The 15,944-nt window shown below is 37.2% G+C and overlaps 1 protein-coding gene across 1 annotated transcript; it reads right to left on the minus strand.

Annotated features, from left to right (window-relative positions):
- Positions 1 to 379: 379 nt before the first annotated feature.
- On the minus strand, positions 380 to 997 carry LOC139900495 (uncharacterized). The gene has a single exon (XM_071883263.1). The coding sequence runs from the start codon at positions 995 to 997 to the stop codon at positions 380 to 382; it is 618 nt and encodes a 205-aa protein (XP_071739364.1).
- Between the last annotated feature and the right edge of the window lie 14,947 nt (positions 998 to 15,944).

Genomic DNA, 15,944 nt, shown 5'->3' on the forward strand with positions numbered 1-15,944 from the left:
TTATCGTCTTAGAAACTACAAAATTTGTTGACATTTTCACCTACGTTTTATTAATTGTTTTAATTTTTATTTTTCATTAATTTTTTTATTAGTACTACAACTAATACTAATATTTCTATATAATACTTCCATTAGTGTTAGATGATGAATACATTAATAATAATAATGTCATGATAACATCACATAATTATTACTCAGTTTTTTTTTTTTTTGAAAAGCAAAGAGATTTTATTGATGAAAACAGAATATACAGAGTATGCTACCAACAACATTGAAAAACATACATAAAGAACGGCTAGCCTACACGACTGAACGCAGACTGAAAGCAGACAACTATAAAATAAACGAATAGAACTAAACGGAAAAATGACCCTGAGTATTAACCGTGATCATCGTAGATACTCGGTTTAGCGAGCCATTGCAACCAACTTATCGATTTCTTCTTCAAACGAATTGTTATCCATTCGAAACTTTTGATTTGCACTTCTTGGATTAACATAGCGGCTATACAATTTTTCTGACGAAATATCTTGTTGTTACGGTTTTGCCAAATCTTGTATACACATACCCAAACCGCTGCTTGGTAAACCTTCTTGAGTACGTCGTCATTTTGGAAGAAAGATCCACCTTGTACGAGATCATTTAGACTTATCCCAATGGGGTATGATAGCCCCCACCAACGAAAAAATCGACACCACACATCATTTGCGAATGAACACTGTTGAAGCACGTGGTCTATTGATTCCAACGCGTTGTCGCACATCGAGCATCTAACGGAGTCGAGATCGATACCTTTCTTATCCAACTCAAGTCTTACCGGAAGCCTGTTTCGTTGAGCACTCCAAATAAACACACCTATCTTTTGAGGAATTAAATTGTTTTGTAAAGTTTCACTTGAATTTGAAGTGTCAGGCAACAACAGATCATCAATTTGATTCCTCAAAGAATTGGAAGAGAACATCCCACCGTTACTAGAAGCCCAAACCTGTATCTGCATATTTAAAGTCCCTGAGTAGCGATTGAAGCTCATTAATCTCCAAAATCGTTCGAACCGAAATGCTCCTGACCCATTTCCAGTTAAACGTGCAGTCTGATCCCCGCTTCAATATACGATCTTTTACACTCGCCTCTTTGTTCGCCTCCATTCTGAATAGACGGTTAAACTTAAGGTATAGTGGTTTGTCACTGAGCCATCTATCCTTTCAGAATAAGATGTCTGCACCATCACTTATAACTCGCATAAAAGAATTAGCAAAGTTTATGTTAAGTTTGAACAGCTCTTTTTCAATTATTATAACTCACATAATTACTGTTAATCCTGAACATTATCATTATTTTTCATTGCCTCTCTCTCAAGGTATAAATACTCGGATTTATTATTACTTGTATTATACTATTACGACTAATACTTTTATATTTATTGTTATTGCTATTACTAATACTATATAAGTACTACTACTACAATTATTATTATCATTAAAAATAGCAGGAGGAGCAGCAGCAGTAGTAGTCTTTTGAGCTTTTCAAATAAAAAATAATAATAATAATAAAAATTAACAATATTATTATTACTACTACTATTGTTATTGTGTTTATTATTATTATTATGATTAATGATTAATATTATTATTATTATTAATTATTAAATATTATTATTATTATTATTATTATTATTATTATTATTATTATTATTATTATTATTATTATTATATTATTATTAGTGCTACTACTATTGCTACTGTTATTGATGTTGCTGCTTTTGCTCCTGCTGCTGCTCTTGCCACCGCCACTACTACTACCACCATCGCAACTACTGCTACTAGTGCTATTACTACTGCCACCTCTATTATGAATGCTACTACCACTACTACTTTTTTTAAGATAGAACTATAATTTTATAAAGAATTAATATGTACAATCCATGAGAATTAAACGAATAGTCTACTATTACCATCCAGGAATATTAACCAAAGCCCGAAGTCTCACTTGGAACAAATTGGGAGGACAAATGAAAAAGTGTTCAAAATTTAGCGACAAAGTGACATTTAATCACCCCATTTAGACCACGAGCTTGTCAATATCTAGGATGGCAATGCCAACATAACTCGACAGAATATACCCACGCAATTACTATTTGAATAGCTCTTTTTCAATTATTATAACTCACATAATTTCTGTTAATCCTGAACATTGTCATTATTTTTCATTGCCTCTCTCTCAAGGTATAAACACTCGGATTTATTATTACTTGTATTATACGAGTACGACTACTACTTATATTTTTATTATTATTACTATTACTAATACTAATATAAGTACTACTACTACAATTTTTATTATCATTAAAAATAGTAATAATACTATATTAATATTAGTAGTACTAGTAGTAATAATAATAATAATAATAATAATAATAATAATAATAATAATAATAATAATAATAATAATAATAATAAGAATAGTAGGAGGAGTAGTAGTAGTAGTAGTAGTAGTAGTAGTAGTAGTAGTAGTAATAATAATAATAATAATAATAATAATAATAATAATAATAATAATAATAATAATAATAAATAATCATAATAATAATAATAATAATAATAATAATAATAATAATAATAATAATAATAATAATAATAATATTGTGTGCTTTTCAAATAAAAAATAAAATAATAAAAATAAAAATTAACGATATTATTATTACTACTACTATTGTTATTGTGTTTATTATTTTGATTATTATTATTATTATTATTATTATTATTATTATTATTATTATTATTATTATTATTATTATTGTTATTAATTATTATTATTATTATTATTATTATTATTGTTATTAATTATTATTATTATTATTATTATTATTATTATTATTATTATTATTATTATTATTATTATTATTATTATTATTATTAGTAGTAGTAGTAGTAGTAGTAGTAGTAGTAGTAGTAGTAGTGCTACTACTATTGCTACTGTTATTGAGGTTGCTACTTTTACTCCTGCTGCTGCTCTTACCACTGCCACTACTACTACCACCATCACAACTACTGCTACTAGTGCTACTACTACTGCCACCTCTATTATGAATGCTACTACCACTACTACTTTTTTTAAGACAGAACTATAATTTTATTAAGAATAAGAATGTACAATACATGAGAATTTCACGAATAGTCTACTATTACCATCCAGGAATATTAACCAAAGCCCGAAGTCTCACTTGGAACAAATTGGGAGGACAAATGAAACAGTGTTCAAAATTTACCGACAAAGTGACATTTTACCACCCAATTTAGACCACGAGCTTGTCAATATCTAGGATGGCAATGCCAACATAACTTGACAGAAATATACCCACCACCCCGGTATAACACAATCTCTATTTAAGACTCGATACAAGATAACAAAACACTAAATAACTAACCAATACCGTTGCGGTTTGCAATAGAAACATCAAAAGAGTGTGGATCATTTAGCCACCGGTTCCATTCTAGCCTCAAAAATTTCGAATGATATGTAATCCATTCGTGACTTTTATTTGGATATCATTTACTAAGACTGCAACTGACATTTTGTTCTTGGTGATAACTATGTTGTTTCTATTTTACCTTATAAAGTAACAAGTTATCCTCAATGTCACTTGCCACAGCATTTTTAGAGAAAACGAAATTCTGGGCAGGCCCATTTCAGTGAGCAGTGTATCTAGTGACATGTTGGTTGGCAGGTCTTACTTCCACCAAGCAAATATACGGGACCAAATATCTTTAGCAAATGAACAAGAAAAGAGTGTATGATCGACTAGTTCAGTGTAGTTATCACAAACGGGACATAGAATCGAGTCAAGATCAATACCTCTTTTGTCAAGTTCAGATCGCACCTGCAACCTTTTTCTTCCAACTCTCCAAATAAAGACACCGATTTTAATAGAAACTGGCACACTTTGTTCAGTTAAACTCGTCAATTCCTTAAACGGAAATTTTCCATGAGATGTCAAGCTCTAACACCATTCATCTTCCAACTTACTACATGGAATAGGTCTTGACAAATCATTAGTTAAGTTGGGGAGGTCCCCATGAACTCTCCAGGAGATTTCACGGGACCAACACCAATAAGTATTAATATTATTATTATCCCAATGTACCTGGTCATAATGCTGGCATTATGGTTGGTATCAAGTCTAAAAACCCGATTATATTAATCTTTAAGTTTAATATTCCCAAGCCAATTATCATTCTAAAAGGTTGTATTTTTTTCGTCTGAAATAAGTTTTTTAAAGGATGTTGTGATAGGTATGCTTAATGAATCTAGCATTATACCATTTTTTATGATAATGGACCAAGTGGTTGTGGAGTATTTTGGTTTAATTAATGAGTTGGTAGATAAACCGCCATCAAAATCGTATATACTTTTAATAACCTTAACCCATAAAGAATTATTTTCAAGTTTAAATAGTCACCACCATTTACCTAATAATGCACGATTTTTGTTACAAATTGACCATATGTTCAACCCGCCCATGTCATAAAGTAACAAAGTCGAATCCCTTTTAATCAAGGAAATCTTGGAATTATTCCCCGACCCATCCCAAAAGAATTTCCTAAGGAGTCCTTCTAGATTATTTATTACCAGAAAGGGGGCCTTAAATAAATATAGGGGAAGAGAATTTAATACTGATTTAATAAGTGTGAGGCAACCCTCAAAAGAGATAGCTTTTGCCTTCTAGTCCGCTAGTCTTTTCCCGAACTTTGAGAAGACCGGATCCCACTCTTTAGTTTTATTCATGTTTGCACCAATTATTAACCCGAGGTACATAATAGGCAGTGAGCCCGCTCAGCAACCGAGCCATGAAGCCATCAAGTCAATTTCAGTTTTAGTTACTCCCACCCCGAAGACATTGCTTTTGTTGAAATTAACTTTTAACCCCGATGTTTCCTCAAAATATTTAAGAATTTTTATTAAGTTTTCTGCATTTCATTTATTCCAATCTCCAAAAAACATGGCGTCACCCGCGTATTGTAAGTGTGTCACGAGTTGATAACTCATAAATTATACAATTTTTAATAACATTTTGAGGAGTTATCTTAGTATTTTAAAGTCATTTTAACCCCAAAACACGCTAAAATGGATAACAATGGGAAAAAGGTATTTATAAAGATTTTATCAAAGTTATGTATTAAACAGGATCAAAAACACAGAAAATTGCAGAACGGCTACATGAAGCCGCCGGCATGGATTCAAGGAAGCCGCCGGCTTTGGAGTCACATGTGTCAGAATTTTCCAGAATCTTCGTAAAATTGAAAGAACTTGTTGATCAAGCAAAAGGCAAAGGAAGCCGCCGGCTTCAGCCCGAAGCCGCCGGCCTAGTTGACACGGTTTCTCAACTTATCGACCAAGTTCAAGCAATAATGGAAACAAAATCAAAAAGATTTGGCGAATCTACCAAGCCGCCGGGCTTCCCTGAAGCCGCCAGCTTAGTGATGACGGCTAAAAGATTTTAGCTTGCAGATTAAGTTTAACTTGGAAAAGGAGTGACCGACCCAAGGCAAGCCGCCGGCTTCCCTCTGAAGCCGCCGGCTTGGCCACCGAACTTGAACAGTATAAATACAGACCTCTGGTCTCAGTTTTCATATGTATTAGATTTCAGAATTCAATAATTCTGGTTAGGTCATTTTTTTAGGGTTTTCTCTAAACCCTTAGGTTAGATTTAGTCATTGTAATCAAGATTCAAGTTTTAATTCAAGTTATTTTACATCTACCTTCTTTTTAAGGTATGATTTTATCCTTATTTTATTGTTTTACTTATTTTATTTACTGTATTCATTTCTGTTCGTCTTCTACTATGAACTAAACGTTCATAGTGGTTACGTGGACGAAGATTGACTTCATCTGGGAATCAGATGAAGCTGCCAGCCTCACCTCCAAGCCGCCGGCTTGATGAGGAAGGAAACCGCCCGCTTCAATGCTTCATCCGTACAGTTTCTGGTTATATTCCAAATCTGTATGGTCGAGTTTCTGTGATGATATTTGAACTGTTTTGAATCTGTTATGCTTTAATATACTTGTTTGCCATGCTTAATGATTAAATAACATGATTTTAGGATTGATTGGTACTTGATCCGATGATCTATTATTCGATTCATGCTACTTGTTTAGATCTAGTCCATCAAACTTGTTAAATTGAATCGCGTGCAACTAGGTTAAACAGCATAATAGTGATAAACTTGTTTAATGAATTACACTTATATAATAGAGTTTGATATTATTAGGCTTAGTCGAAGATCCTCTGTTTGGATGTGTTTTTTAACGACCCAACCCGTATTAAAACTGGCCCATAAATTTTTTTTCCTTTTAATACGCGTTAAATAATACTTTAGGTCCCATTACACAATTTCCAAAAACATATTTGTTACCAAAGTAAGTTCAACGAACTTAAAACATACATTAATAATTTAAACTCCCTAATACAATGGTTCATTAATTAAATCGTAAACCGGTTATAATCATTATGACCCGACTAGTTACGTTTACACAAAACCGAGCATAGTGATTTGGGACTACGCTACCCAAATCCTAATCGAGTCCAAAAGCAAGATCTTCTAAAGCAACCTAGCCAAGATCTCTAATCCCCATGCTTACCCGAGCCGCCATCATGCGAACCTATAAAAATATCAACAACGAGAGGGTAAGCTAACGCTTAGTGAGTGAAAATATACTACATACATATATATATATGCATAAAATGGACACGCCACAATAATAATCAAATAGCGCATACCGAAGCATCAAGGTATGAGGCAAGCTAAACCTATCATACCATACGTTCACTAAGCACAAGCTAACAACACCAACAATAAAGTAAGTTCGCAAACAACGTTGTGAACAATGCCAATAAGCTACAACCAGAAGGTTAGCTACATCACGTCAATACAACATTATACATATATATATATATATATATATATATATATATATATATATATATATATATATATATAACAACGCGTAAAACATCCAAGGTTAACCATAACGCTATGGTGCTACCGGCTCGTGGTTCACACCATACGCATTTGAGTCATACTCTTTTATAGTGCTACCGGCTCGTGGTTCACACTCGATGCTACCAGCACGTGGTTCACATCAATTATTTTATAGTGCTACCGGCACGTGGTTCACACTCGATGCTACCGGCACGTGGTTCACATCAAGTATTTTATAGTGCTACCAGCTCGTGGTTCACACTCGATGCTACCGGCACGTGGTTCACATCAATTATTTTATAGTGCTACCGGCTCGTGGTTCACACTTGATGCTACCGGCTCGTGGTTCACATCCTATCACACACACACACACATTATGGCACTACCGGCTCGATGGTTCATACCATAACATTCACAAATAAATACACCATATACACATACGTATAATTATTCCACTCACAATATTAACCCTTCGCCATTGGGGTTATATAATCCACATCACACGCCCATGTGATAACGTACACACAAGGTGTACACCTCATCAAAGGTGGTTAACCAAAACGCACAACCGTGCCAATTGGACCTATACACAAGTCCATCAATCCACCTATATGTGAAGTGAGCTCTATAACCGAGAACCACTTCACCCGACCCGCACCCATCCTACACATACATATGCATATAGGATATTAACACTCACCTTGTCGCCTTGAAGAAGTGCTTTCAAGTAATCCGCAACTCGTCAATGGAAAGTGCCTAATCCATTATCACAAATTCAACAGCACACTTAGATTGGATCTACAAACCACCCAATTCGACACTTAGTGCAATTTCAACCCAAATGAACTTCCAAGGACAAACCGTGCCCAAACTACCCAATAATCACTAACACAAGTGATAATGGTCCTAATATGCCAATTAAACCCGAACACGAGTGTTAAACACTTATCGTTCTCAAAATCGCCCATAAACCCTAATTTTGACCCATAAGGTCAAAATCTCACCATTTACAAGTTTTGACACCAAAACATGTTTAACTCGGTTTTATACTTCAACTTAATCCATTTTAAGTTTACAAACCTCATCGAATCGACATTCGGGTCATAATCTTCAACAAACCCTAATTTTGACTCTAGTCAAAATTAGTCAACCACGAAAACCCTAAAAGTCTCAAAAACACCAATAATCACTAATGCTAGTGATTGTACACCATTTACGAGTCTTAAACATGGTTAAATCATTAACCAACCCAAAACCCGCCTCTAACACTTACAAACCCGAATCTTGGTGTTAATCTCCAATTAACAACTAAATGGGTTCCATCTATGAATCATACAATCAAAAGCCCCTAATTTGAATGATGAACACGAAAATGAAATTCGGAGTTAGAGCTTACCACTAGTATCACCTTGTAGCTAAGAACGAGGAGAACAAACTTGTCAACTACGCCAAAGATCAAAACCCGCTTCTTCTTTTCCAAAATTCCACTTGAATCACTTGGGGAAATTGAGTTTCTTGAGAGAAAATGAAAAGAAAAGCAAAAAGAAAATAAGAAAATGAATGAGTGGATGAGGTTAAAACCCCAAATCTGGCTCAAACGCGAAATGACCAAATTGCCCTTGATCCTTATTTAAAATCACAAGAATTCGGTACCTGTCTGCCGGCCCTCTTTGTCGCGCCGCGACACCATGCCCCTCCTGATTCATTTTTCTCGCGTACCACTTCCACACACGAATAAGTCTCGAACCTTTCATCCACTAGTCGTATGTAGCTTTACACCTATAAAACATGTACGGGGAAAAACGAGGTGTTACAACTCTCCCCCACTTAAATTCGATCACGTCCTCGTGATCCTAGTCACGAACCCAACGGACCCACACTCAATGGTCGTCGAACATGCATTTCAAACCGACTTCTACCACAAATTCGCTAACCCGATGGTTAATCCAATGACAAATTACACACTTGATCGCATCCCGAGACGTACAATACCTGCAACAACCGAAGTCTACAATGATCCCTTAGACAATTCTTCTTAAAGAGTTACCCTTAACAGCTAAATCGTCACCCGCGATATATCAAATCCACAATCCGAGCACTAAAACCATGCTCATTCCCTAACATCGGGAAAACTCAACCAATCTCGTACCGAGATATCAACCCCTTAGCGTACCGTTACCGAGTACAACGCTAAAGGCAACCAAGTCTAAACCTAAGGTCAACAACCCGAAACGATGAAGACCGAACCAAACGAATCCTTACGGATAACACCAATCACTATACATCCCTTGTAGTGCGCAATACGACCAATACGCAACTACCGTAACATCATAACAAGCAACGGCTAAAACCGTTAGCGCCCAAAACGACCATGGCAACGCTAACCCAAGGTGTACAAAATCGACTATTGTCACACCCGTAACAACACGTGAGCGAAGCGCGGCTATCGCATCACTAATCATACAACATGGTCCTCACGACCCCACCATCGGCGTATAAAACAACCGATAGATCACACCACACGGTCCTTACGACCCCACCATTGGTGTATAAAACAACCAATAGATCACAACACAACATGGCCGAAACAACCCGAAATATTATGAATACGAACAACCCGATATTCACGTCCCACAACACAACTCATGAATGGTACTCTCATTTCCCACCGGTACTCGCATTTCTCGATAATGTTATGCCATGACGACGTAACACTACTCCCTTGATGAAGTCAGCGGACCCCGAAGGTCATGCTCCACCAATCTCAACACCGGATGAAGTCAGCGGACCCCGAAAGTCATGCTTCACCGATATAACACCACGCTCATGATGAAGTCAGCGGACCCCGAAAGTCATGCTTCACCAATCGATAACCATGATGAAGTCAGCGGACCCCTAAGGTCATGCTTCACCAATCAACGCCCTTTTGGCCTCGAACAACGAGTAGCGTAATATCGCGCTCTGCTACGCTATAGTGAATCCTAACGGATACCACTAACCATTCACACAATCGAGCAAGAACCACCTATATCGAACATAGGCACAAAACAATAATTCTCTATCAGAGAATCCACCACGCACATCCTTTAACCGAGGGATTCCACCTTACTTGCCATACCCGTCCATTATCTCTCAACGAGATTTACCACATTACCACCTTGGTGATAATTCAAATCCAAAATCATAGGTACAATTTTACCAAAATTGTACTCCACCACAAATTGACCAAATCTAGGTCCCGACACAAATTTCGGATCTACCATAAGCATTGTCCGAAATCTCACACTAAAACCTCCTTGTGCGGGAGTGTAACTCCCCCACTTGGAATTACGTTCCATAACCGCATCTCGTACACCCGTACAATGCTACCAAAGGTAGACTTTACCAACAATTGGGTTCACACGACCCATCACTACATCTCCCTCCAATCTTCGGCACACGAAGGATTTCAACCAATCCTTAACACTTCGAACGAAAAGTGTACCGAAAATTACACAGCTCTACTCTCGCAATCATCCAATTGCTATAGCTTGTCAAACTTCACCTAGTCACTCATGTAACTAAGGGTTTCACTTCGGTACCCTAAGTACAATGTAACCGCAACATAATCGGAGTCGAACACCACGCTAGTAGGTATAAAAGAGGCACCTAATGTCTCGTCACGTAGACTCCTTTACTAACATACATCGAGATCCAAAACACTCGATTTCTCGGGTTTCATCCCACCCGTCGAACCTCATGGTTCATCAACTTCAACACGAGAGCGAACACGCTCTAACATCCGAACACCAAAACTCATTTCCATGGCTTGGTAGAAACATTTCCCAAATACTAAGGAATGCTTGGTTACGCCAAGTCTTACGCCCTTCGCCCAGCAATCAAAACGTCACCATAGGGTACTTCCATTAGGAACGTCACCCATATCAATAACATGCACAACACCATGCATTTAACCAACTCAAACTCAACGACACACAATAAATAATCAAAGGACATATTTATTAAAACAAAACGTACCTTAACATCTCCTTGCCGCACCCGTCCTCGCTAATTTAGGACATTCCGACTTACGATGTCCTTCTTCTTGGCAATTGAAGCACACCATGCCATCACTCTTTGGTACCGAACATTCCCACGACTTGTGACCCCTCACGCCACAATTGTAACATCTAGCCGCACTAGAATCCGATATATTCGTCCGTGCACCACCCGTGCTCACACTCGGACCCTTAGTCCTCTTACTTGGAGCACCATACGAAAAAACCCTTCTCTCACTTGAAGGTTCACCAACCTTCGATCACGAATAAGACTCGAAACCTCTAGCCAAGGCGAATAACTCCGCAAATGATTTCGCTTGACCCCGGCTAATTTTATTCTTCAAGTCATCATTCAAGGTCCGATAGAAATCCCCCCATCAACAAACGATCATTCCTCAAATACTCCGGGCAAAAACGAGCCTTCGCCATAAAGGTCATTTTGAGAGTATTCAAATCCATAGATCCTTGTCGCAAATTTCTCAACTCATTACGCAACTCCCACAAATCAGCTGAAGTTCTGAACTCCTCGAAGAATTCCTCCTTAAATTCGTCCCACGATAAAGCCATAAACGTTTCGCCACCGACAAGATCAATCATACCATCCAACCAATCCTTTGCCCTACCCCGCAACAAACTAGTAGCGAGTCTCGTCTTCTTCTCGGGAGGGCATTCAATAGTGCGAAAACACCCTTCGACAGCCGAGATCCAAGTTGTGCTCACTAAAGAATCCGGTTTCCCGTCATACATCGGGGGTTTAGTCCTCATGAAGCTCTTAAGACAACGCTTCATTTCACCACTACTCCGAGATTCGGAATACTTCCTATCCATTTCTTCCCGAAACACACTCATTTGCTCCGAAACGGCGACCGCAACTCTAGCGTTAAACTTCGCGTCATTCGACTTGATCCCGTTTCTCGTCGCCATTCTAAGGAATGCAAAGCGATTAGATCACGAACGTATAAAGTTATGCACATAACACCGCCCCATCTTGCTAAACACTCATCCTACATCACTTGCTAGACACGATTTGCACCCGTAATAAGGTTTGCAAGTCCTTATTACGCACACACGCTGTATTAACTCATTAGTACAATGACCGCCTCGCTCGATGATATAACAAACATAAACAAAATTCTACGCGATATAAACACATGCGAGAATTATTATCACAACACAATAACATATTAATAATATTCGCATTACTAATATAAATGTTAGTCCACCTACAACAAGGCACTAACTATAACCCATTCCGACCCGTAATTCTACAAGTCCCGCAACAATTTAGCACACACAAAAGTCTAAGTCTAGGCACCTATCTCAAGTCACCTAAATCCCTTAGACCATGCTCTGATACCACTTGTAACGACCCAACCCGTATTAAAACCGGCCCATAAATTTTTTTCCTTTTAATACGCGTTAAATAATACTTTAGGTCCCATTACACAATTTCCAAAACATATTTGTTACCAAAGTAAGTTCAACGAACTTAAAACATACATTAATAATTTAAACTCCCTAATACAATGGTTCATTAATTAAATCGTAAACCGGTTATAATCATTATGACCCGACTAGTTACGTTTACACAAAACCGAGCATGGTGATTTGGAACTACGCTACCCAAATCCTAATCGAGTCCAAAAGCAAGATCTTCTAAAGCAACCTAGCCAAGATCTCTAATCCCCATGCTTACTCGAGCCGCCATCACGCGAACCTATAAAAATATCAACAACGAGAGGGTAAGCTAACGCTTAGTGAGTGAAAATATACTACATACATATATATGCATAAAATGGACACGCCACAATAATAATCAAATAGCGCATACCGAAGCATCAAGGTATAAGGCAAGCTAAACCTAGCATACCGTACGTTCACTAAGCACAAGCTAACAACACCAACAATATAGTAAGTTCGCAAACAACATTGTGAACAATGCCAATAAGCTACAACCAGAAGGTTAGCTACATCACGTCAATACAACATTATACATATACAATATATATATATATATATAACAACGCGTAAAACACCCAAGGTTAACCATAACGCTATGGTGCTACCGGCTCGTGGTTCACACCATACGCATTTGAGTCATACTCTTTTATAGTGCTACCGGCTCGTGGTTCACACTCGATGCTACCGGCACGTGGTTCACATCAATTATTTTATAGTGCTACCGGCACGTGGTTCACACTCGATGCTACTGGCACGTGGTTCACATCAATTATTTTATAGTGCTACCGGCTCGTGGTTCACACTCGATGCTACCGACACGTGGTTCACATCAATTATTTTATAGTGCTACCGGATCGTGGTTCACACTTGATGCTACCGGCTCGTGGTTCACATCCTATCACACACACACACACACATTATGGCACTACCGGCTCGATGGTTCATACCATAACATTCACAAATAAATAAGCCATATACACATACGTATAATTATTCCACTCACAATATTAACCCTTCGCCATTGGGGTTATATAATCCACATCACACGTCCATGTGATAACGTACACACAAGGTGTACACCTCGTCAAAGGTGGTTAACCAAAACGCCAACCGTGCCAATTAGACCTATACACAAGTCCATGAATCCACCTATATGTGAAGTGAGCTCTATAACCGAGAACTTCTTCACCCGACCCGCACCCATCCTACACATACATATGTATATAGGATATTAACACTCACCTTGTCGCCTTGAAGAAGTGCTTTCAAGTAATCCGCAACTCGTCAATGGAAAGTACCTAATCCATTATCACAAATTCAACAGCACACTTAGATTGGATCTACAAACCACCCAATTCGACACTTAGTGCAATTTCGACCCAAATGAACTTCCAAGGATAAACCGTTCCCAAACTACCCAATAATCACTAACACAAGTGATAATGGTCCTAATATGCCAATTAAACCCGAACACGAGTGTTAAACACTTATCGTTCTCAAAATCGCCCATAAACCCTAATTTTGACCCATAAGGTCAAAATCTCACCATTTACAAGTTTTGACATCAAAACATGTTTAACTCGGTTTTATACTTCAACTTAATCCATTTTAAGTTTACAAACCTCATCGAATCGACATTCGGGTCATAATCTTCAACAAACCCTAATTTTGACTCTAGTCAAAATTAGTGAACCACGAAAACCCTAAAAGTCTCCAAAACACCAATAATCACTAATGCTGGTGATTGTACACCATTTACGAGTCTTAAACATGGTTAAATCATTAACCAACCCAAAACCCGCCTCTAACACTTACAAACCCGAATCTTGATGTTAATCTCCAATTAACAACTAAATGGGTTCCATCTATGAATCATACAATCAAAAGCCCCTAATTTGAATGATGAACATGAAAATGAAATTCGGAGTTAGAGCTTACCACTAGTATCACCGTGTAGCTAAGAACGAGGAGAACAAACTTGTCAACTACGCCAAAGATCAAAACCCGCTTCTTCCTTTCCAAAATCCCACTTGAATCACTGGGGGAAATTGAGTTTCTTGAGAGAAAATGAAAAGAAAAGCAAAAAGAAAATAAGAAAATGAATGAGTGGATGAGGTTAAAACCCCAAATCTGGCTCAAACACGAAATGACCAAATTGCCCTTGATTCTTATTTAAAATCACAAGAATTCAGTACCTGTCTGCACTGTCTGCCACGCCGCGGCCTAATTCGTCGCGCCGCGACAATTGCCTTGAACTGGGATCATTTTTAATCGCACTTCTGGTCTGGATTTACTCCAAACGCCGCGCCGCGGCCCTCTTTGTCGCGCCGCGACACCATGCCTCTCCTGATTCATTTTTCTCGCGTACCACTTCAACACACGAATAAGTCTTGAACCTTTCATCTACTAGTCGTATATACGCTTTACATCTATAAAACATTTACGGGGAAAAATGAGGTGTTACATGTTTAATTAATGATTTCATGAAAACTAAGTAGTAATTGACTTTCAGCTAGTAACTTAAGTTGATCTACTTTATGTTTAATAGCTTATATAATTTGTCAGCCTATTTGCATATTGATCTGCATCATAAGATTGATATGTATCATGTAATTGAATTGAATGCTAAGAATTGAGATATTAGTCATGCACATCACATGTCTAGTATATGCTCTAAGTCCTACTTATTAAATGATATGCAACACTTGTCTTAACCTGTTTAGGGATAATAATTGGTCTATGATTGTTATCTTGATTTGTGTTAATATAAGTTATGAAACTTGCCTAATATGATTCTCGTATGAGTTATTCGTTCATGAAGATGCTTTTATTTATAATTGCTTAATTTGGATCTTTTACTTTATTGCTTTATTTTGTTTATCTTAAATCATCTCTTTCCTAAGAGATAAGAATCTATCTCATAAAAGACATAAAAATATATCTTTAATTCTTTAATAAGAATTAAACTATTTAATAAAACAACTCTTATCCGCATCTATGCTTTCTTAGGACGATAACCTAAAATACTACCTCTGATCGGGTTTTGTTGCTCGTTAGAGTGTTAAAAGTGTATTAATAAAGGTTTTATAAATTTAAAAGTTTGAAAGGCAAATTAAGCACTGCACACTTTTGCACATCACGAGTATTTTTTTTTCTTTACCTACACTTATACCCGTGAATAAATTTTTGGAAGCTGTCAGTTTTGTTAAGTGGTTTAATCCTTCGGCTGCAATGATGAAGAGGTACGGAGAGAGAGGATTACCTTTACGAACACCTCGTTCAAGAGAGAATTCTTTGGAAGGGGATTCGTTGATAAGAATTGATATGGAAGCCGACTTTTAACACCCTTTTATCCATTTGGACCAACGTTGACCAAAACTCATTAAATGCATAAGTCCCAATTTATGTAATCAAAGGCTTTCTTGAAGTCAACCTTGAACATGAAGCATATTTTTATTTGCCTTTACGT

The sequence above is a fragment of the Rutidosis leptorrhynchoides genome, chromosome 3 (genome assembly GCF_046630445.1).
Source record: "Rutidosis leptorrhynchoides isolate AG116_Rl617_1_P2 chromosome 3, CSIRO_AGI_Rlap_v1, whole genome shotgun sequence".
NCBI lineage: Eukaryota > Viridiplantae > Streptophyta > Magnoliopsida > Asterales > Asteraceae > Rutidosis > Rutidosis leptorrhynchoides.

Coding starts and splice junctions, on each gene's coding strand:
- LOC139900495 (XM_071883263.1), bottom strand. CDS start 997: ATGCAGATACAGGTTTGGGCTTCTAGTAACGGTGGGATGTTCTCTTCC.